General features: G+C 46.4%; 1 protein-coding gene across 2 annotated transcripts in view; it reads right to left on the reverse strand.

The window, feature by feature from the left end:
- Positions 1–6,458: 6,458 nt before the first annotated feature.
- The window catches only part of MTMR12 (myotubularin related protein 12), a 72,695-nt gene continuing 54,762 nt past the window's right edge, over positions 6,459–24,391 (reverse strand). Inside the window, exons 11-16 of one of the 2 annotated variants that reach the window (XM_067030853.1) lie at positions 23,987–24,065; positions 21,873–21,943; positions 18,245–18,417; positions 15,702–15,869; positions 14,654–14,815; positions 6,459–7,141 (exon numbers count right to left, since the gene is read on the reverse strand). In XM_067030853.1, the coding sequence (XP_066886954.1) occupies positions 7,010–7,141; positions 14,654–14,815; positions 15,702–15,869; positions 18,245–18,417; positions 21,873–21,943; positions 23,987–24,065 (785 nt within the window). In that variant the 3' untranslated portion in view covers positions 6,459–7,009. Of the gene's footprint in view, positions 7,142–8,868; positions 11,709–14,653; positions 14,816–15,701; positions 15,870–18,244; positions 18,418–21,872; positions 21,944–23,986; positions 24,066–24,391 lie in introns of those variants that run through there. The other variant, XM_059060828.2, reaches the window with a different exon arrangement.

The following is a 24,391-nucleotide window of genomic DNA, read 5'->3' on the forward strand; positions in this document are numbered from 1 at the left end:
ATTATACCACAGAAGCCCACCTACTGCAGTGAAGGTTCTGAGCCCCATGTCAGGCTTCCCAACCTGGGGGTCTGGCAACAGGAAGAGGAATTCCTAAAGAATCAGACTTTGGAGGCTAGCGGGATTTGACTGCAGGACTTCAACAGGGCTGGGGGAAACAGAGACTCCACTCTTGGAGGGCACACACAAGGTAGTGTGCACTTTGGGACACAGGGGAAGGAGCAGTGACCCCACAGGAGACTGAACCAGACCTACCTGCCTGTGTTGGAGGGTCTCCTGCAGAGGTAGGGGGTGGCTGTGGCTCACCATGGGGACACAGACATTGACAGCAGAAGTTCTGGGAAGTACTCCTTAGCGTGAGCCCTCCCAGAGTCCACCATTAGCCCCACCAAAGAGCCGGGTAGGCTCCAGTGCTGGGTTGCCTCAGGCCAAATAACCAACAGGGAGGGAACCCAGCCTCACTCATCAGCAGACAAGTGGATTAAAGTTTTACTGAGCTCTGCCCACCAGAGCAACACCCAGCTCTACCCACCACCAGCCCCTCCCATCAGGAAGCCTGCACAAACCTCTTAGATAGCCTCATCCATCAGACAGCAGACAGCAGAAGCAAGAAAAACTACAATCCTGCAGCCTGTGGAAGGAAAACCACATTCACAGAAAGATGGACAAAATGAAAAGGCAGAGGACTTTTTACCAGACGAAGGAACAAGATAAAACCCCAGAAAAACAACTAAATGAAGCGGAGATAGGCAACCTTCCAGAAAAAGAATTCAGAAAAATGATAGTGAAGATGATCCAGGACCTCGGAAAAAGAATGGAGGTGAAGATTGAGAAGATGCAAGAAGTGTTTAACAAAGACCTAGAAGAATTAAAGAACAAACGCCTAGAAGAATTAAAGAACAAACAAACAGAGATGAACAATACAATAACTGAAATGAAAAATATACTAGAAGGAATCAATAGCAGAATAAGTGAGGCAGAAGAATGGATAAGTGACCTGGAAAACAGAATGGTGGAATTCACTGCTGCAGAACAGAATAAAGAAAAAAGAATGAAAAGAAATGGAGACAGCTTAAGAGACCTCTGGGAAAACAACAAAAGAAACAACATTCGCATTATAGGGGTCCCAGAAGGAGAAGAGAGAGAGAAAGGACCTGAGAAAATATCTGAAGAGATTATAGTCGAAAATTTCCCTAACATGGGAAAGGAAATAGCCACTCAAGTCCAGGAAGTGCAGAGTCCCAGGCAGGATAAACCCAAGGAGAAATATGCCAAGACACACAGTAATCAAATTGACAAAAATTAAAGACAAGGAAAAATTATTGGAAGCAACAAGGGGAAAACGACAAATAACATACAAGGGAACTCCCATAAGGTTAACAGCTGACTTCTCAGCAGAAACTCTACAAGCCAGAAGGGAGTGGCATGATGTATTTAAAGTGATGAAAGGGAAAAACCTACAACCAAGATTACTCTATGCAGCAAGGATCTCATTCAGATTCAACAGAGAAATCAAAAGTTTTACAGACAAGCAAAAGCTAAGAGAATACATACAGCACCACCAAACCAGCTCTACAACAAATGCTTAAGGAACTTCTCTAAGTGGGAAACACAAGAGAAGGACCTACAAACACAAACGCATAACAATTAAGAAAATGGTAATAGGAACATACATATCGATAATTACCTTAAATATGAATGGATTAAATGCTCCAACCAAAAGACACAGGCTTGCTGAATGGTACAAAAACAAGATGCATATATATGCTGTCTACAAGAGACCCACTTCAGACCTAGGGACACATACAGACTGAAAGTGAGGGGATGGAAAAAGATATTCCATGCAAATGGAAATCAAAAGAAAGCTGGAGTAGCAATACTCATATCAGATAAAATAGACTTTAAAATAAAGAACGTTACAAGAGACAAGGAAGAACACTACAAAATGATCAGGGATCAATCCAAGAAGAAGATATAACAATTATAAATATATATGCACCCAACATAGGAGTACCTCAATACATAAGGCAACTGCTAACAGCTATAAAAGAGGAAATCGACAGAAACACAATAACACTGGGGGACTTTAACACCTCCCTTACACCAATGGACAGATCATCCAGACAGAAAATTAATAAGGAAACACAAGCTTTAAATGACTCAATAGACCAGATAGATTTAATTGATATTTATAGGACATTCGATCCAAAACAGCAGATTACACTTTCTTCTCAAGTGCGCATGGAACATTCTCCGTGATAGATCACATCTTGGGTCAAAAATCAAGCCACAGTAAATTTAAGAAAACTGAAATCATATCAAGCATCTTTTCTGACCACAACGCTCTGAGATTAGAAATCAATTACAGGGAAAAAAACATAAAAAACACAAACACATGGAGGTTAAACAATATGTTACTAAATAACCAAGAGATCACGGAAGAAATCAAAGAGGAAATCAAAAAATACCTAGAGACAAATGACAATGAAAACATGATGATCCAAAACCTTTGGGATGCAGCAAAAGCAGTTCTAAGAGGGAAGTTTATAGCAATACAAGCCTACCTCAAGAAACAAGAAAACTCTCAAATAAACAATCTAACATTACACCTAAAGGAACCAGAGAAAGAAGAACAAACAAAACCCAAAGTTAGCAGGAAAGAAATCATAAAGATCAGAGCAGAAATAAATGAAATAGAAACAAAGAAAACAATAGCAGAGATCAATAAAACTAAAAGCTGGTTCTTTGAGAAGATAAACAAAATTGATAAACCATTAGCCAGACTCATCAAGAAAAAGAGGTTGAGGACTCAAATCATTAAAATTAGAAATGAAAAAGGAGAAGTTACAACGGACTCAGCAGAAATACAAAGCATCACAAGAGACTACTACAAGCAACTCTATGCCAATAAAATGGACAACCTGGAAGAAATGGACAAATTCTTAGAAAGGTATAACCTTCCAAGACTGAATCAGGAAGAAATAGAAAATATGAACAGACCAATCACAAGTAATGAAATTAAAACTGTGATTAAAAATCTTCCAACAAACAAAAGTCCAGGACCAGAGGGCTTCACAGGTGAATTCTATCAAACATTTAGAGAAGAGCTAACACCCATCCTTCTCAAACTCTTCCAAAAAATTGCAGAGGAAATAATACTCTGAAACTCATTCTATGAGGCCACCATCACCCTGATACCGAAACCAGACAAAGAAACTACAAAAAAAGAAAATTACAGACCAATATCACTGATGAATATAGATGCCAAAGTCCTCAACAAAATACTAGCAAATAGAATCCAACAACACATTAAAAGGATCATACACCATGAACAAGTGGGATTTTTCCAGGGATGCAAGGATTCTTCAGTATATGCAAATCAATCAATATGATACACCATATTAACAAATTGAAGAATAAAAACCATATGATCATCTCAATAGATGCAGAAAAATCTTTTGACAAAATTCAACACCCATTTATGATAAAAACTCTCCAGAAAGTGGGCATAGAGGGAAACTACCTAAACATAATAAAGGCCATATATGACAAACCCACAGCAAACATCATTCTCAATGGTGAAAAACTGAAAGCATTTCCTCTAAGATCAGGAACAAGACAAGGATTTTCACTGTCGCCACTATTACTCAACATAGTTTTGGAGCTGGAGGAATCAGACTCCCTGACTTCAGACTATACTACAAAGCTAAATAATCAAGACAATATGGTACTGGCACAAAAACAGAAATATAGATCAATGGAACAGGACAGAAAGCCCAGAGATAAACCCATGCACCTATGGTCAACTAATCTATGACAAAGGAGGCAAGGACATACAATGGAGAAAAGATAGTCTCTTCAATAAATGGTGCTGGGAATACTGGACAGCTATATGTAAAAGAATGAAATTAGAACACTTCCTAACACCATACACAAAAATAAACTCAAAATGTATTAGAGACCTAAATGTAAGACCAGACACTATAAAACTCTCAGAGGCAAACACAGGAAGAACACTCTTTGACATAAATCACAGCAAGATCTTTTTTGACCCACCTCCCAGAGTAATGGAAATAAAAACAAAAATAAACAAATGGGACCTAATGAAACTTAAAAGCTTTTGCAAAGCAAAGGAAACTAGAAACAAGAAGAAAAGACAACCCTCAGAATGGGAGAAAATATTTGCAAACAAATCAACAGACAAAGGATTAATCTCCAAAATATATAAACAGCTCATGCAGGTCAATGTTAAAAAGACAGGGCTTTCCTGGTAGCGCAGTGGTTATGAGTCCGCCTGCCGATGCAGAGGATAAGGGTTCGTGCCCCGGTCCGGGAAGATCCCACATGCTGTGGAGCGACTGGTCCCATGAGCCATGGCCGCTGAGCTGGCGGGTCTGGAGCCTGTGCTCCACATCGGGAGAGGCCACAGCGGTGAGAGGCCCGCATACCACACACACACAAAAAAGTGTGCAGTCAGCATGATGAGGAGTGCACTCTAAAAAGACAAACAACCCAATCGAAAAATGGGCAGAAGACCTAAATAGATATCTCTCTAAAGAAGACATACAAATGGCCAAGAAGCACACGAAAAGCTGCTCAACATCACTAATTATTAGAGAAATGCAAATCAAAACCACAATGATGTATCACCTCACACCAGTTAGAATGGGCATCATCAGAAAATCTACAAACAACAAATGCTGGAGAGGGTGTGGAGAAAAGGGAACCCTCTTGCACTGTTAGTGGGAAAGTAAATTGATACAGCCAACATGGAGAAGAGTATGGAGGTTCCTTAAAAAAACTAAAAATAGAATTACCATATGACCCAGCAATCCCACTACTTGGCATATACCCAGAGAAAACCATAATTCAAAAAGACACGTGTACCACAGTGTTCACTGCAGCTCTATTTATAATAGCTAAGTCATAGAAGCAACCTAAATGCCTATCGACAGATGAATGGATAAAGAAGATGTGGTACATATATGCAATGAAATATTACCCAGCCATAAAAAGGAACGAAATTGGGTCATTTGTAGAGACGTGGATGGATCTAGAGGCTGTCATACAGAGTGAAGTAAGTCAGGAAGAGAAAAACAGATATCGCGTATTAATGCATATATGTGGAACCTAGAAAAATGGTACAGATGAACTGGTTTGCAAGGCAGAAGTAGAGACACAGATGTAGAGAACAAACGTATGGACACCAAGGGGGGGAAAGTGGTGTGGGGGGGGGCGGGTGGTGGTGGTGGGATGAATTGGGAGATTGGGATTGACATGTATACCCTAATATATATAAAATGGATAACTAATAAGGACTTGCTGTATAAAAATAAATAAATAAAATTTAAAAAAATATTGTGACATTCCTAATGTGACAAAATTTGAGAATTTGACAGAGAAAGACGACTGCATCCCAATTAGTGAGCAGTTGTCAAAGCTGTCTGTGCTGCGAAGGCAAATACCCAGCACACTCAGAGGTGGTAGGAGTGGCCCAAGTCCCACACGAAGATCCTGCCCCACAGCTGGCTGGCCCAGACTCTCTGCCCAGGATGTGGAATATGACCGAGATTACAGTTCAGTCTGACTGGCCTCTTGAAAACAGAGTTACTGTGGGAGTTTCATCCCATTTCATCGACTGGAAAGACGAGAAAGCTGGTGTGCAGAGGAGGGGCAGCAAAGAACACTCGGAAAAGACTACATGGGCTTCAGGGACCAAGACCCAACAGCATCTCTGACTTACTCTTTCAGACACACACAACCCCTCTTTTTGGCTTAAGATATTGCAACCCAGAGTTCTAATGGATGCACCCATTACATGTTTTCAAGCCGAAAAAAAAAGAAAAAAAATCACATGACTACTTTAGGAAGATTCACGGGCAGCATGAGAGAAGGGACCAAAAGCAGAGCAAATGGAGTTTAGAATAATGATCCAGGCAACAGAAAACGATGGCGCAGAGACAACGGAAACAGAGAAAGGGGGCAGGTACTTTGACAGCTACTAACTGCTCACTAATTGGGATGCAGTCATCTTTCTCTGTCAAATTCTCAAAGGAGGGGGCTTTCCTGGTGGCGCAGTGGTTGAGAGTCCGCCTGCCGATGCAGGGAACATGGGTTCGTGCCCCGGTGCGGGAAGATCCCACATGCCGCGGAGCGGCTGGGCCCGTGAGCCATGGCCGCTGAGCCTGCGCGTCCGGAGCCTGTGCTCCGCAACTGGAGAGGCCACAGCAGTGAGAGGCCCGCGTAAAGCAAAAAAAAAAAAAAAAAAAAAATTCTCAAAGGAGGGAAGGGAGGGAGAACATGAACATTCTGGTCCCTTCTCTGAGTTCCATTATATCTTCCTGGTGGCCAGGTAGTTTGATAAGGAGAGGGTTTCTCTTCTCCCATAAAAGACTGATATACTCCTACGCACTTTTCTTCCCATCTGTTTAGAATTAATTCTTGAAGGGTTTATTTTAAAATGTTTTCAACATTTTATTGTAAAAACTTCCAAACATGGCAAACTTTAAGCAATTTTGTGGATACTCATGTTCCCACACAGCCAGCTCGAGATCACGTCACTGACGGTTTCCTGATACTTGCTTTATCACATATCCAGCCGTGTCCGTCCCTCCACCCAACCATTAAGCCCTCTTACTGTTGGTGCCATTCAAAGTAAAATGCAGACAAGAGAGCATTTCCCCCTAAATAATCTGGTGGCGGTATCATCAACTAGAGTTCCATATTTGCCTAGTTTTCTTTCACGGTACAATTTAAATACAGTGAAGCGCAGCTTAAATGTCCTTTCACCGAGTTTTGGCACACACCTGTGCCAGCCAGATGCTGATCAAGATGCAGAATGGCACCATCATTCCAGAACAAGCCCTCGGGGCCCCTTTCCCAGCCCAGCCCTGTCTCCCATACCTCTACCCTCAGCCCAGACAAGCAACTGCTTTTCATCCTAGGTAGTTTGGCTTGGGCTGTGTCCAACTCTCCCTGAGGCACCGCAGTGCATTCCAGTCCGAGGTGTTCAGGTTGGCCTGAGGGATGAAATGCGGCCCCTCTGCATTCCTTCCCAGCCCAGGATCGGCGGCGGCGGAAGCCGCTGTGCCCTTTCAGTGCTGGCGATAAGCGAGCCCGGCACTCTCCTGGCCCCGAACATCTGTGAAGATGATCATTTGAAAAATGGGACTAAAAACAAAAAAGCCACACAGCCTTCCATAAAACTAATATGCAAATCTAAATTTAAAAGGAAAAAAAAAAACACAACTATTAACAAAAGCTGGACTGGCTGGCAAAACTGGATTCTTCTAGAAGAAAGCCAAAAGCTTACTGTGTATATTTCCATATGGTTATACACTTCATATCCTTAAATTGCCAAAGGCAGACGGTGTAATAGGAGGATTAAAAGCAAAAGAATTTACAAGAACCTGGGCCTGAACCACAAAATAGACCAAGATGTCTGTGTTTTTAAAGATACAGAACCATCACTCTAACAAATTACTTTCCTGTTCAATGTATAAATGACATTTCCAGCAGTTATTTTGTATTACCGGTGGCTTGGTTGTCACCATTCTCCTGTGTAAGCCCTTGGACGATCCCTGGTTACACTGGAGCCCACGGCACAAACAGGGTCTTGCGTCTCCCATCCCCATCTAATATTTTTAAGGGCGAGAGAGTGTATGTGTTTGGGGGAGGTTGCTGGAAGGGTCTACGTGGAAGGCCGTGTCACTACAGGCCCTGTCCCTGCAGCGGTGCTGCCCCAGGGCGGGCCTCACCAATGCTCTAGAGCCCAGGGGGACACAAGCACAGCTGAGGAGCCTCTCCTCCTGCTGAGCAACGCTGACCACAACCACTGGAGGCTGGAGTCCAGGCTCCCTCTACCCCCCGACTCACCTTCCAGGACAGGAGGTGACACGAAGGCACGCGAGCCAGGAGTCTGTTCTCAACAGGAGCCACCTCTCCCCACAGTCCTGTTTCACGCTGGGTGGAAAATGCGCCACCCCCCCTTCTCTTCCCCCCATCCCCTGCCCTCCGGGTCCCTCCCCCACCCTCACCTGGAAACCAAGGAACAAGTAAAACCCAGACAGAGAGACAGCGAGTCATCCCAAGTGCCAGAGCCGGTTAACAAATGTGGAAAACAGGACGGGGAGTCGGCGAGCCTGTAGGGCCAGAACTGCTAAATACTTGGGAGTTTAATACAAGTATCAAGGAACTGACACAACCGAAGGGGGCGGGGCAGCAGCGAGGGCTCATGCAGTTCCAGGGATGGCTCAGAGTCAGCTCTGCGACACCGGAGGCCGGGCCTGGCTGGCAGCAGGGGAAAGGCAAGCAGAGCAGGGCTGCGGAGAGGGAGGGAGCCACAGGGCGGGAAAGGGCAGAGGAGGGAGGGACTTCCCAACCACCCCAAATCACAGGTCTCAATCTAGTAAACGCTACACTGGCGAACGAGGTAAAAAAACCCTACTCGTACGCACCATCACAGCCAGGCCAGCGTGCTTATCCTCTCTGGGAGGAAAAGCGAAGCCTTCTCTCTTTCATGGTTTAACTGAACTCAGATCCCTTCCAGCCACAAAGTAACAGAATCATCATTTTACATATCCCCACAAAAGCAAAGAGGCAGTGTGATGTTTAATTTCAGGGATTAAAAAAAACCTTTTCCCCTTCCTTACCCTGTAGGGCCCCTACCCTATTTTATTTTTGGTCACAGTATTTTATCTCCTCCTGAAATTCCAAATCTTTATTTGGTAATTGGTTTCCCACCCACCCACCAACCAATCGACCACCCACAGACACACACACACACACACACACACACACACACACACACACACACACTGACTAAATGAAAGTAATTATTCCATGTTATATCAACCACACCAAATACAGTATTGTAAATTGTGCTTTAATTTCTGCAATCGGATATGATGCAGTGAAATACAAGTATAAACTCTCATTGTACATCCAGAAAATAAAAAGCACATTTATACAGATTCAGCCCAACAGCTTATTCCCTTTTTTTAAAAAAAGTTTTGAATGTAATTAAAGCTAATTTATCTTCAGTGTAAAAACTTGGAGGTATAAACAAACTCAAGATACTACATACAGGAAGTTCATGTACATTTCCAAACGCGCACAGTGCAGCATTTCAGACAAAGGAAATGGTCTCATTTCAGCTTTTACTGTTAAGTATAATCCACATCTCAATCTTGAATAAAAATGTCACAATATATAAACCCACTGAGAATCCTGTACACAAACACAACTTTATAGAAATCTGATTTCAAATATAAATACATAAACTGTCATGACCTTACATGTTACAACAGCTTATTTTTCTATCGTAATTTTATTAAAAAAAAAAATCATAGAAAAATATTTCAATGCACATTCAACCACTATGACAGGGGCCATGACCTTGTGCCTTTAAACCATACCTTACGGAGTGTAAAGCATCACACCAGGCATTTTTGGAATGAAAATTACTAAGATCTTAAGACTGAAGAGGCTACTGTATAAATATTCCCATTATAATACGGTAACAAAACTACTTAGCTCCATAGTGTACCTGGGAGGCGGTGGGGCAGGGAAGGGAAGTTAGTGCGAGTTTAAGAAGGCCCACAGAACGTACAAGAAGGTAGCCAACGAACCAGGGTCATTTTAAAATCCCCACTGCAAGCCCAACACTGACCTTACTAGTGAGACTCTTAAGGCAACCAAGACTGGGCATGTGTTTGGCCCCAGACGCATGAATCCTACCCTCCCCTCACTCTCCACTGTCTAATTGAACACACCAACATGGCGTGGGGAGGATGGCAAAGCAGTTTCTTGTGTGTACGAAAGACGATTCAGTGCAAACCGAGAAACTCCTCTTTGTCAATAGTTTCAAAATTTCTTATTGCCCTTGAGCAACTGAAAGTTTTTCTCAACAGGCAATATTCAAATTGGGATCTACACTGGAGAACGAATGGATATAAAAGGCAAACTTTCAACAGGAAACATCCTAATGCGAGATAACGTCTTTCCCCTTCCTTTTGTGGAACTGAACAGGGGGTTCCATGGAGAATGAAGAAATGGGTCCTTACAAAGTGTACTTTCCTGCAGTTAAAAAATATGTATCATTTAGACAGCAGATCCAGGAAGGTTACCAGGCATAGTCAAGTTTCTTCTATGGCTTTTTAAAGTCGCTGAGGTACTATGTGATCACCATCACTTCTGATATTTCTGCTTGACCGCTTCCCTATGAAAGCTACGCTCACCAGTGACCCTACTCACCAGTCTATAAGGTAACAGAATCTGGGGGAAAAGCCTTGAGGACGGCGGGCACAGACGCCTGAAGCCCCGGCGTGCTATTAGGAAAGGCAAGGCAACCGCTTTCAAACACTGCGCGCCTCCAGAAAAATGGAAGCTCCTCTGGGCAAAACCCGAGGGAGCCCCCCAGTTTGCCCAACAGGTTTAGCAGCAAGACCCTGGGACGGGCACCGAGGCGGGGAGCGTGCAGGGGCAGCGGCGAGCGGTACGGAGCAGGTGCGGGACCCGGAGCTGCCGGCCCCGAGCCAGTCCCCTGTCCCACATAAAGTGACACAGCCCGAGGACGCTCGGAAATGTCAGCATGGTGACACGCGTGGCAAGAGGACGCCGAAAGGAAAGCCGCTAAGGTTTGGAAATGAGGGCCATACGCCTAAATGCCTCTATTTGAATCTCTCAACTCGCCGCACACACATCAGGTACAGCTGGACTTGTTCCGAACCGAGATGGGCCAGAGAGACACTCACTACTCCCGACGACTGGATAAATCACGTTGGCACAGCAAAGATCTGAAGACAGTATGGAGTCCACGCACATCTTGCCAAGGCCCTTTCTAAATGGTAAAGCAGCTACCGCAGGGTCTGTGGGACACGAACGCAGAAGACGCTGGCCACAGTTGTGTTATGGGTCAAGCAGTAACTCCTTTCCACTAATGATACTAGAGCTATGGTTTTAATTGCATAGTCTTTCAGAACCATGGGGGGTGGAAATGAGAACCAGCTCTTTTCCTGAAGGCCCAGGCGTCCGCCCAGCAGTGAGCTTCAGCGTGACGGCCCGAGGCAGACAGCAGACGTGTCTGGCTCCTGCCTCAGCCTGTGACACTCCTCTCTCACCGCCACCGAGCAGACCAGTCACACATCCCCTAGATCCACAAACTCATCTTCTCGCTTGGCCAAGTCTTCTTCATCTCCCAGAGCTTTCCACCCGCTGGTGGGCAGGACTGGCTTGGAGGAATGGCGCTGCAGCAGCGCAAAAGGGAACAAGGAGGACAGGCGGGCCGAGGTCCTCAGCAGCGAGGCGGCCTCTGCCTGGAGGGCCTCCTGGCTGTGGTGTCTCTCCTCGATTCTCTCCTGTAGGCGCTGGACTTCTTCCATCGTCTCCAAAAGTTTGCCCAGGGTGGCCACTCTGCCTCCACCCAGGATTTGGGCCTCCGGAATCCACCGCAAGTAGCGCTGGGCCCACACTTTGATCTCTGGCCCCTCGATGTGAGGCAGCAGTAGCCCGTGGTAGTTCGGGGGCTTGCTGCGCCAGCTGTCGTAGAACTCTCGGAAGTTGTCCTGCAGCTCCTCAGAGGAATTAATCAGTTTGCTAATCCTCTTGCCCAGAAGGTTTTTAATTAAATGATCGGTTTCTTCCCTGAAAAATCCTCTTTTGGGAGATGATTTAGATTGGGTGAGTGGCAAAGAAAGTTGTCGTTGATGCTTTGAGAGAAAACACAAATAAAAATCTCTGGTTAGCCGGACAGCACAGTGACAGCTGTTCCCATCAAGGCAGAATCCTGCTTTAACGGAAGTCATGAGATGTCAGAACTGCCCCGTGAACGTAAGTTCATTGCAATGCGATCCCACGCAGAGAGAAAGCAGCGGTGGGGCGGGTGGGGGATTCTTGTTTACGCCACAATGCACGTGTCAGATGCACACTGGGTGCATAAACAAATGGGTGAAACCAGGTGCGGGGTATTAAGTGCTTGTGAAGGGCAAGCTTAAGTTAAGATAGGCTGATGATGATTTAGGGGAGAGTTTGGGGATGAGGCCTATTCATTTTTGACAGGAGCAAAATGTTGCTTCTTGGAGAAATTCAGGGTGTTCACTTTCTCAACATTCTGAACACCTGTGAGGAAGTGGTGCCGACAACCTGAAGAGCCTGTCACTCCAATGAAACAATCTGTAGGCTTAACTTGTAGGCTATTGGGCATCCAGTGGGAGGTCAAGCCTAAGTCAAAAAGATTCTGGACAAAGAGACAGACGGGAGCAAAAGAAACTTGAGGACTGGCTAAGCGGGCTGGATGTTCTTGTCTGATGAGCTGCACGGAGTCGAAAATGTGAGAGCATTTACACTTTTTCCCTCCTCGGTAATTCTACCTGCAGCCAAAGCAAGGTGTTGTGTCTGGGGGTGCACTGTGAAAGGTTGTGAAGATGGTAAAGGCGGTTACAAGGGATCCCTGGTGCCCAAAGAAGAAGGTAAAAATCTGAGGAGAAGCTGTTTCTCTCCAACTCTTTTGCTCCTGAGGTATCCATTTGAAATCAGAATAGATAAAAGTTTTATTCTGGGGCTAGTAGCCTCCTAACTCCCTAACATGTTCCTGCCAGTGGTTCTTCCTTATAAAAAATATTTCCTTATTATGGAATGTAGAACAACAATAAAAATACAAAATAGAAAGCAAAACCATTCACAATACCCCAAGTCAGAGATGACCAGGATTTCTGACTTTCCATCTGGGGGCAGGAGAGCCAAAGGCCAGGAGTCGGGGGCCGGCCTCTTCTCCTCAGTGATCCAGGTGAGTCAGGGATCAGGGGAAGCAGGTGGAACCTAACAGCCACAGAGTGTTCACTGCCTGCCGGGTTCTGTGCTCAGTGCTTAAGTGGTAAGTGCAGCCACTTACCCAGTTCTCAAAGTCACTATTACTGCCCCATTTTACAGATGAGAAAACTAAGGCACAGAGGTTAAGTAACTGCAAAGGCCCCAGCTACCAAGAGCCAGACGTGGTTTCACGACCACCGTCTGGCTCCAGAGCCTGGACTCTTAACAGGGCTCTCCTTGTCTTGCAAGCCCCTCTCTGAAGCCCTAAGTGAACGGAGCGTGCCAGACGGGCCAGCTGTGAGCAGCACCGTGCCCCGGAGCCTGGGCGAGGCCTAGGGCTGAGGCTGGGACCCCACACCTGAGTGGACCCCATGGTCACGAGGCGTGATTCCCAGGGCAGGGCATCGTGCTGGTCGGCCACGGCTCTTTGGTCTCTACAGAACTACTCCAAGGCCACCTGCCCACTCAACAAGAGGCCCCGAGCCTGACGCCCCGATGGCTCACCAAACGGCTTCGCAGCTCCTCGTTGGCCCAGGGCCAGCTCTGCATTAGCCAGTACAAGCTGAGATGCCCCAACCCTGCAGCTTAAGCCCCTCCCACTGGCCAACGCCTGGAACCTAGGCCCCCTGCTCCCATCTACAAGGAGAAGGGACACTTAGAACAACGGGGCCTGGGCAGAGAAACGGACTCTGGTCTTACCGGGTGGAGCTTTTATTTCCTCCCTTCCATCCCTGAGGGCCCTTGCCCCTCCCGCCTGGGGCAGCTCTGCAATCCTGACCTGGTGGGAAGTGTGTGTGTGCAGCCACCAGGGGGCACAACACGCTGACAAAAAACTGACCCTCCGGCCAAACTGTTCTGGAGCGCAGAGAAGTTCTGGCCCAACAGACAGGAAAGGGGTTGAGCCAGGAGCGCAAACACCCAGCCTGGGCCTGAGGACCCTTGAAGGGCGAAGCATCAGCTCTAAGTTATCCAGCAGCTGTGCCTTCTGTGAGTGCTGGCTTTGGCTCACCTGGGTCCCCAAGCCCCTTTAGAACGGAGCCACCTCCCACAGCAGGACGGGCTGGGCTCCCAGGAGCCCCGTGGGATGGCGGGATCAGAAGGATGGCGGTTGAGAAGGCGTGCACCGACGTGTGACTGGCCACCACTGGCCACCCCACTCTCCCTTTCACGGGGTCTGGGGGCTGGTAGGGGGTCCAGGCCAGGAGACTGAACGGGAAATGCCACGTAAATCACGCATCACCCAGGGAATGTCGGGGTTAATAACTAGTAAGGTCAGGAACAAATATCTGAAGGGAGGCCCAAATGACTTGATGCCTGTCGTTTTCAGCCCAGGTCTGCAAACAACAGCCCGCGGGCCCAAGCTGGCCAGGTGCCTGCTTTTGTAACTACTGGAACACAGCCAGGCCCGTCTGCTTACGGGGCGCCTGTGGCTGTTTTCGAGTTCCAGCAGCATGTGGGGAGTTGAGCCAGAGACTCTGTGGTCCCTGACAGAACACGTTAGTCGCAAACACCATTGTTAGCGTGAAGAGGGGCCTGGCTATTGAAGATGTGAACCGGTACAGACGGCGTAGGGCCCACACCGTGATCGGCGTCCCCTCTACTCTACCAACCGCACGCGGGCAAGGGCGAGACGCTCACTTCCACGCAGCAGCCCCGGCGACACTCAGCTAATGGCCACGTCTCATCAGGACAGATGCCGGCCTGCTGGAGGCAAATGATTCTCAGCGGCCCTGACAACCTCCCCGTCGCGGTCCCCACTCCGCAGACTGTGTCCGTGTAGCCCTCATCCTTGCAGACACGGGGACCTCTGCGCAGACCAAGGGGGTTAGACACGTGCACATCTTACTTTGAAATGCGTTCCTTTCCGCTGGCCTTTGTCCAGTTTTGGCTTTTCCACGTAAAGAGGGTTTTTGAGCAACGTCTGGGCTTTGGGTTCGAACTGCACAGACCAATCCCACACGGTGAGCAGATTCAAAGGCTTGCTTTGTGCACCCTGGCTTTCCCTGCCCTGCCAAGACAAGCACAGGTCATGGCGCTTCCAGCGGGGCTGAGGAAGGCAAACACAGTGCCGGGAGACGGGCCCCAGGAAGGCGCGCCCCGCCTGCCCTGAGAGCCAGCCTTCCGACGGCAGCTCCCTGCACTAACGGCTTTGCATGGAGAGGGGCAGGACGCGCTGCTTCCAGCGGGCAGCGTGCCAGCCACGGTCTCCCAGGACAGCAGCACCCTTGCGAGGTCACTCCTATTTTTCCAATTCACCTTCGGGGAAACTGAGGCTCAGAAAATGGAAGTGACCACCTGAGGTCACGAAGCTGGTGAGCAGCGAGGCTGTGTGAGTGGAGCCTGGGGTCTGTTTCCCACTCCCTGTGGGATATGGTAAAATCCCACTGGAGGGCCGGCTCCAGCAAACTCCGAGGCCCCCCGAGGGCTGGTCAGAGCACACTTGGCGCAGACTTAAGGCCCTGGGAGCGCGGCCTCAAGGGAGACTAAAGGCGTTTAAGACGGAAAGTGAGAGCCTAGCTTCCCTGCCCCGCCAGCGCTCCCTTCAGAGTCACTCCAGGCATCGGGCAAGTGGAAGAGAAGGCATCTGACCTGTTCACAAAGACAACTTTTAATTTGCTTCACTCCTGGCTCTGACACTTGCTCCCGGCTCCAATATTTACCATGTGACCCGGGGCGAGTTACTCACTGTCTCAGTGCCTCAGCGCCTCAGGGATAATAACAATTCAGACCCACAGGGTGCCTGAGGATTAAATATCGATACCCGGAAAGCACTCAGAACAGGGCCCAGCATACAATCAGTGTTACAAGATGATCATTTTTGTCATCAATCTTCTTGCATCCTACTTGTGAGACATGGCTTCTTCAATACACAGGCTCCAAAGAGGGACTCTTACCATGTTTGTATCTTTTTGATGAGGCGAATTGAAGAAGAAGGTGCTAAAGATAGGTATGTACAGGCTATCTGACAAAACGGTCAGGTACGTCTCCGAGAACTCAAACGCTGGGGGATGCTGGTGCACCAGCTGCCAGACACAGTCTAAGAAGAGCAGGAACACGGGAACCTACGTGAAAACGAGACACACGTGACTGAGGGGCGCCAGCGGTCCGAGGCCAGTGGTCCTGGGTCTGGGGCAGCCACCTCGACAGCTGGGGAATGACCTCTCCCGGCACTATATTCTCGGGGAAACACATTCCAGGCGATTCACGTTCTCAACTCCATCCCATTCCCAGCGATAAATACGGTCAACTGAAACCACACACCCGTGGATTAACATCAGGACTTGGCAGGACCTCTGCATGAAAGACATTCCTGAGACGATGTAAAAATCTCCTTGTCAATCAGCACCGACAGATGAGCACTTGCAACTGATCCTGGTAGCAGGGAACGCTAGCTCTGAACCTCCACAAATGAAATGCTATTCCCCACAAAAGCTCCACTCTTCTCATTAGTAGCACTGTGTTACAAAGAACTACTACTCAGTCACTTCAAATATTGTGGCTACTCCCTTCTCCACACCCCTGGCAATGGGGCCCCAGAAGAGAAAGAGGATGGGTGAGAAGACAGAAGCAGCAAAAATGAGTTCCTAACGTTTTTCACAAATGCACTTTTTTTAACCGATGGCCTCTTTTTTTTATTTTTTATTTTTATTTTTTTTTTAATTTATTTATTTTTTTTTCGGTATATGGGCCTCTCCCTTTGCGGGGCACAGTCTCTGGACGTGCAGGCTTAGAGACCATGGCTCACGGGCCCAGCCGCTCCATGGCATGCGAGATCTTCCCGTACCGGGGCACGAACCCATGTCCCCTGCATTGGCAGGCGGACTCTCAACCACTGCGCCACCAGGGAAGTCCCCGATGGCCTCTTTTATTAGCTTCAGAGGCAAGCCCTTTAATAGCAGAGCTGAGAGTTTGCGAGGGTGCCTCGTCCTCCCCAAGGGCTCCTCCGCCAGTCACCAGGGACCCTGTCAGGTGGACAAGACAGGCCACGCCACGGTCTCTCCCTTCCCGAGCTTGGCCAAGGTCTCGCACACAGCTCCTGAGAGGCAGGAGCTGGGAAGCCAGCTCTTGAACCAAAGTCCAGTGCGGCGTCAATTACATCACAAAGTAGACCACCCAGTTTTCTATCAAAACTCCAGTATGTCAGTGTTGAGATGAAAAGAAAGGTCTACATGAGCAACTTTATTTCACACCTCATTTTACGTTCAAGAGCACACTTAAACAGAGCGTAAAATGCTTGGACCTCATTGTACAGCCAGGGAAATGGGCTCACAAAGTACGGGTGACTCCTCCCAGCACTGGTTAAACACACCTGACCTGCTCTCGGGCTCTTGCCCCACTAGACATGGTGCCTGTCAGTCCCCCTTTTCTCAAGATACACAAACCATACGATATACAAAAACACACTCCTCCCCACACAGTATCAGCTCTTTCTGACCGTCATGTTATCTGAGTCCCATTAACCTTTCAAATTAGTATCTCAGAAACGCAAGGTCCCTTTCAAGACTGAAAGATGGTGATGTCCATTCGGCCCAGTGGGACACAGATGAGTACAGAACAGGCCTGAAAGAAACTACAGGCCTAGTGAGAGGGGGCTGGGTCTCCCAGGACACACCAAGCCCTTCTGGGCAAGAGCCACGTCTCTGTTTCCACAGCTGCTGTGTCAAGCTGTCCAGCACCGCAGACAGACGCGCTTATTATCCGGGGTAAGAAAAACCACCAGTCGCCCTGCTAGCATACGTTAGCTCTGCAGGTGATCTAATTAAAGTTCACCTGTTTTCATTTTTCCTTCCACAGTCGTTAATAAATGCAGCCAAAGAGGTTTGCACCGCTGTAACCCAGACAAGTACACCCCAGTCTGGGGGGCTCATTTTCACAAACTGAACTGTAATGCTAACTCTCCCGTGCTTGAATTCGGAGGCCCAGATCTGAAGCTACCATGGCGAGGCCCTGGTACTGGATAGCATTCACATAACCCTGTGCTTTATTTTGAAAGGGTTGATTGCAAGGAAAATTTACTTTGTGTTATTATGTATTTTCTGTAGGAAGCTTGTACCCTAAATGTTCATTTTTTTTTTTGCAAAAACTAAATTATCAGAAACTGTGGGAGTCTCTCTCACTGAGTTCATTTTTATTTATTTATTTTTATTTATTAATCAATATTACTTCCACCATGAAATATAATAGCCCCCTGGGGTACACAATTTAGAAGAGAAGACTCTGAACACACTTGTTAATAAACACCCCTTTCCCCTGGGAAGAGTTTCAATAGTGTTTCAAGCATTGAAAGGCATCCGGCAGTGCACTGACCTCAGCCTTCCTGACAAGCCCCTAAAAGGAGTGCACTTTGCAGGCAGGAGCCCTCCGTCGGAAGACAGGTTAATGAAGAGACGGGGCTCTGCTTCCCCATGGCGGCCGGGTCTGTTATGGGGACACTCACCTCCTCCTTGTCACTCTGACGTAGGTGGTTGCAGCGGTCCAGGAAGCAGTGCCCGCCCACGATCCACTCCTTCTGGACGAGGCTCTGGAAACCGAACCTGGTTCGACAGTGGGGGTCCATCATCACTTGCACCAGAGAGGAAACGAGGCAGCAGAGGTCGGAAGCGTTCTCCTCTGGGGTGGGGGGACGCCCAGCAGAAGCGCGGAGAGGAAGGAGGGTACCAAGTGTTAAAGAGCCGCAGAGGACTCGCACAGGCACAGGTAACAGCAAGGGCCTCAACACCAGCGCCTACTACTGACAGTCAAGCTCTAATTCTCGAAAGGCCAGGGCCAGTGGGGAAAAAATGGTAATGTTTTCAGATTGAGAGACAAATAGCTTCTAGCCTGGCTGGCACCTGTTCCAGCACACACTGGCACTAAAGATGCATTTGTTACTGACGAATAAATGCAGCATGGCAAACCCACTGTCAGAATGTGGGGTCCAAATGTGCTACACGATGAGGGCACAATCATATACATCATGGCACTTGCCGGGCTCCACAGACCAAGTTCAAAACCCTTCCAGCTGGTGTGTCAGGGTCTCCATCACTGAACCCATTGTTCCGAGGCAAAACTGCTTCTCAGCCACCTATCCTCCACTACCTCTGCTTCGAAGAAAGGGTAGCATCCCTGGATTGCACCAAAATGCTCTGATTCTCAGCTCTACAGCTCTTTCCATTTCTGTCTGGGAGCACAGAGGGGCCTGCTTCTTTCTGCCTAGCCTAGAGGAAAAACTCTCCACGGTTAAGTATAAGCCATGTGCCCACCCCCGAGTGCACGGTACAAAACCCACACGATGAAAATTCTGCTCACATCCTCGTTCACCATAAATGACTCATGGCAAATAAAAACATACATCTACATCTGTGCATTTGTCTTAGAGTTTTAAGGTCCTAAAAGTCAAGGTCTACATCCCTGTGGTTTCTACTTTACACAAAGAAGTGCAACTCAAGGTGCTATTTTTAAATGTCCACGAGGTTGCTTCCATGTCCTGGCTATTATAAATAGAGCTGCAATGAACATTTTGGTACTGAATGGATAAAGAAGATGTGGCACATATATACAATGGAATATTACTCAGCCATAAAATGAAATGAAACTGAGTTATTTGTAGTGAGGTGGATGGACCTGGAGTCTGTCATACAGAGTGAAGTAAGTCAGAAGGAGAAAAACAAATACCGTATGCTAACACATATATATGGAATCTAAGAAAAAAAAATGTCATGAAGAGCCTAGGGGTAGGACGGGAATAAAACACAGACCTACTAGAGCATGGACTTGAGGACACAGGGAGGGGGAAGGGTAAGCTGTGAAGAAGTGAGAGAGTGGCATGGACATATACACACTACCAAATGTAGAATAGATAGCTAGTGGGAAGCAGCCGCATAGCACAGGGAGTTCAGCTCGGTGCTTTGTGACCACCTAGAGGGGTGGGACAGGGAGGGTGGGAGGGAGGGAGACACAAGAGGGAGGAGCTATGGGGACATATGTATATGTATAATTGATTCACTTTGTTGTAAAGCAGAAACTAACACACCATTGTAAAGCAATTATACTCCAAAAACATGTTTAAAAAAAAAAAAGAGGGGTTTCTACAGTTCACTACTCTTGAGGGTCTCTCTCAAAGCCTCAACTTTTAAGACCTAAATCTTCATAGATACAATCATAAAGTCCTTCTCTTAAGCAAAAAATTAAGTCCTTCTCTTAAGCAAAAAATGTACACTTTTATATACATTTATGTTACTTATTTATTATTTTGGCATAAAAACTTTCTTTTTATTTTCTCAATAATATAACTTAAGTTAGACTACTGAAAGAAAACTTATTAATATCTTAAGATATGTAATTTTCTCAAGTTTTCTTAATACATAAGTAGTTTAGGATTTTAGGTCTCTTGTGGCTTTGCTACTATTAATGTCTAGGAATGTTAGGTCATTTTTACTAAAAACGTGTTTGGGTGGAACTTAGAACGTGAAATATGCTGTTCACCATTGGTTTTCAAGTTTTTCTCTTATTATTTTAGAGGTAGGGCACTGGTATTATATAGATTTCTTCCTTAGTGCTTGAGGCACATGAGAGAATACCCAATATTTGGAGGCATTAAGAAGAAATTAGAGGAAGATGTTTGCTTTTAAGCCTTGAATTTTCTTTGTGTATACAAACATAGTAATTAAATAAAGTTCTCTTTCTTTATTGTAACCAAAAAAAAAAAAAAAAGTCCATGAGGACAATGGTGCTGGTAGTAGTAGGTTTAGAGAAACTTCAGAACGAATTCTAAGTAGGGAAGTGTTTGCACTGTTAAACTCTCCTCCTGCACTACAGAGCCACGCTTACACTGTGCTCCTATTTCTCCTCCAGGAAACAAGCCTAAACAATGGGAACACATGGGTTCAGAAGAAACAGATTTTTACATTTGTCTTTGTTGTGCGATCACCTGTCAAAACAAGTTTCATTTTTTAAGAGGATCTTCCTTCTTGCGTATGAAGGGTGTTAACAGTACCCATGCGAGTCCTAGGAAGAGCAGCTAGAGGATGAGATCTCAGAGGTACAACTCGGCAGCCCTTCGGGGAGTGAGGGCCAGCTCAGCCTCATCAGCTAAAGATTCCCATTTCATTTTACACAACTCTGGGATTGGTGCAGTCTGGCCCTGGGTACTTGCACCTCTCAGCCCCCCAATCTTTATCCCTCCTTTTCACCTGTTACTCAGTACTCTGTTCTGCCATTGTTAATTAAATCTTTTTCAATAACACCCTTAGGCCTGCTCTCTCAAACTCAGTAAGTTGGAAACTTCTAGTAGGCAGAGGCATAGAGCTCTGTACATGGGAGGTGCTCAGTGCATGTATTAAAATTTAAGTCAGAGGGTACAGAAGTCACAGGTGGACACATTTCCAGACTGCTCACAGAAGCTAAATTCTAGCAGTCATGGAGAGTATCAGAAAAATGATAAAAGCCTGAGGGTATGAGAGCATGAGACAGTCTACTTAATGTAAAGCATGGGGCTCTAAGAAACTTTAAATATTCAAAACAGCAGATAATATTTTAGCTCAGATCTAACCAATTCCACCAACAATCTTTGTTGCGTGAGGTTTACACTTGTTTTACACATTCTGGGTGTGTATATCCTGTCCACGTGAGAGGAAGTTAAGTCCACGGAAGAAAAGGGAATCGTGGTCCACAAAGTTTCTGTGGCAACTGCATGAAGTTGTCAGACACGAAGATGTAAAAATAACAATTAAACCATCCATGAGTCTCTTCATACAAAACAGATCATCCAAAAATTTTAACTGAGTTATTATAAAACAAAACCTCAAAATATGAGGAAATGTGAGCTTTGGTAAAGATAACCAAACAATTCCTTCTTGGGCTGTGAATAGGTCTGCCGAGCTCCAAGTGAAAGAATTTATTTTTAAACTATAACAATGAAATCCAAAGCAGAGCATTCCAAGGTCAGGGTAAAAAGAATGGGAAGGATTTCTACACTAGCTTGCTCCTTCTACAAGACAATTCCACTTACATTAATCTCTATGTACAGAAACAGAATCCCAAGTCAAGGAAAAAGGAAACCACCCTTTGTGCTTTAAATGTATTACCTAAAAGAAGAACGTTCATGTTTTGGGCTTCTAGACATTCTATAATCTCTATTGCTTTTTTCAGGCAGCGTCTACATAGGAGAGAGGCAAGAAAAACAGATATTAGTTCTTGAGCTTGGCATCATGAACAGTAAGACATTTAGAGGCAGTCTGACTTGATCTTCAGTTTTCTATCTCATTTACTGTTTCATGCTAAAGATCTCCAAAAAGAAATTATCGTTCATGCTATTCAGATACAGCAAGACACTCATCTGCTTATTAGAAACTTGAAATTTTCAGAAGGGATTTCCAAAACTGATGTAAAAATGTTGCTACGTGATTCCTAAACTAGAAATACTCATTGCAAATTCGTATCTGAGTGTGTTGGTGAGTCCCAGTAAGACCCAGAAACGCCCACATCTGAAGGCTGTGCTGCAGGTCCATTTTGTTAACTCAAGGTCATGGGCTAATGTGTTGGTGTGGCTGGAAAGGCCCAGTGTGCCCTGAAATCCCTTTGCCTCTCTCGACGCAGCTCCCTTTGAGACTGTTGCCGCTGCCAGCAGCTCTGCCTTCTGCACTGGTAACCCTGCAGCAGTGGCGCCTCCCTGGGCTCTTCACCCGCTTAGGGACACTCACCTTCTCTACCCACCCCATGGAAGGAAAGGTCCTTTTATTTTATAACATTCATCACAATACTTACAATCATATATTCAAATTAAAGGGACATGCAGCAGGCTCCTCAAAACCTATCTGTTAAAAACTTTTTGGAGGCCTGAGACTCCTTTGCACAAACTCCCAGGCAGATGTGAGACAGAATGCCCAGCGAGGTGGAAGGGAGGAGTCTTCTCTTTCCTCAGATGTGTCCTGGGGTCGGAGCTGTTCTCTCCCCAGCTCTCACCCTACCATCATTTCTGTTTTGCGCCTCCCTTTGCCCTCTCCTCTACTTAAGGGCAACAGACAGAAGCTATTCAAAATATGAAGTAGGAAAGAGAATAAAATTCTGTTCTCTCTGAATCTCTACTCAACTCCAAAATGAAAAATAACTAATTGGCATTAATGATAGTAAAAAAAAAATTTTAATAGGTAAGAGACATATAAGATACAGAATTCTTCTAAAAAGGTATTCAGTAAGGGTTTCCCTGGTGGCGCAGTGGCTGAGAGTCTGCCTGCCGATGCAGGGGACATGGATTCGTGCCCAGGTGCGGGAAGATCCCACATGCTGCGGAGCTGCTGGGCCCGTGAGCCACGGCCGCTGAGCCTGCACATCCGGAGCCTGTGCTCTGCAACGGGAGAGGCCACAACAGTGAGAGGCCCTCGTACCGCAAAAAAAAAAAAAAAAAAAAAGGTATTCAGTAAAAACTCAGCATCCGGGAATTCCCTGGAGGTCTAGTGGTTAGGACTCCGCATTTTCACTGCGAGGGTGGGGGTTCCATCCTTGGTCGTGGCCAAAAACAAAAAACAAACCCAGAAAACTGGGCACCTCTCCCCTTCTCAATCCCCACATTTCTCCCTGGGGGTGAGCACTGCTGCCCAATTAGAATGCTGGGTTGCCACGCCCCCTTTTTTGTAGCCTTCCCATCCCTAGTCTATAGCCTAGGGAGCAAATCCCTGTGTGGGCACGTAGCATGTCTGTAAATTCTTATCAGATGTGCACAGAAATAGTAAATAATGAATGTAAAATCCAGCTGAGCCCTGAACAGAATATGTGATCTAAGAATATTTAACCGTGAAATAGAAAACAGTTAAATTATTTGTCAGGTTGCTTTACTACTTTTTTAAAATTTTTGGCTGCGTTGGGTCTTCGTTGCTGCGCGCGGGCTTTCTCCAATTGCGGCGAGCGGGGGCTGCTCTTCGTTGCGGTGCGCAGGCTTCTCATTGCAGTGGCTTCTCTTGTTGCAGAGCACGGGCTCTAGGCGCGCCGGCTTCAGTAGTTGTGGCTCGCGGGCTCTAGAGTGCAGGCTCAGTAGTTGTGGCACATGGGCTTAGTTGCTCCACGGCATGTGGGATCGTCTCGAACCTGTGTCCCCTGCGTTGGCAGGTGGATTCTCAACCGCTGCGCCACCAGGGAAGTCCTGCTTTACTACTTTGGCTTAGAGAACTGTGTAATTCATGAGCAAAACAATGCCTTGAAATACCTGATTATGTCAAGCCAGCTGCTACTTTCCAGCAGAGAAAACCATTTTATATCTGTGTCCCAAAATTCGGTACTATTATCTGAAAAAAGGAAAAAGAGTAAAGAAGTCAGGCATTGTTTGCTGATGCACCTGTGCTGTTCAGAGGCGCTGCCCCAGACTAGGCTGAGGACCCAGCATTTCAAACCTTCAGCTGAAATTGTTTTTGAATTGTAAACCCCTGGAATGGTGTGGTAGTCAAAAATAGACTTTCATTTCTCAAGTAAAAAGTGCCCTACAATCTGCATACTAAGCCACAGTCCACCCTATAACTCAACAAGGAGAGTAACATGCTTCAGGCAGACAGAGTCGACATCCAGGCTGCTGCTCTTAGAAGAGGAAGATGCAACAGGCCACGTCCTAATGCCA

This window comes from Kogia breviceps, chromosome 4, assembly GCF_026419965.1.
Source record: "Kogia breviceps isolate mKogBre1 chromosome 4, mKogBre1 haplotype 1, whole genome shotgun sequence".
In the NCBI taxonomy this organism is placed as follows: Eukaryota; Metazoa; Chordata; class Mammalia; order Artiodactyla; family Physeteridae; genus Kogia; species Kogia breviceps.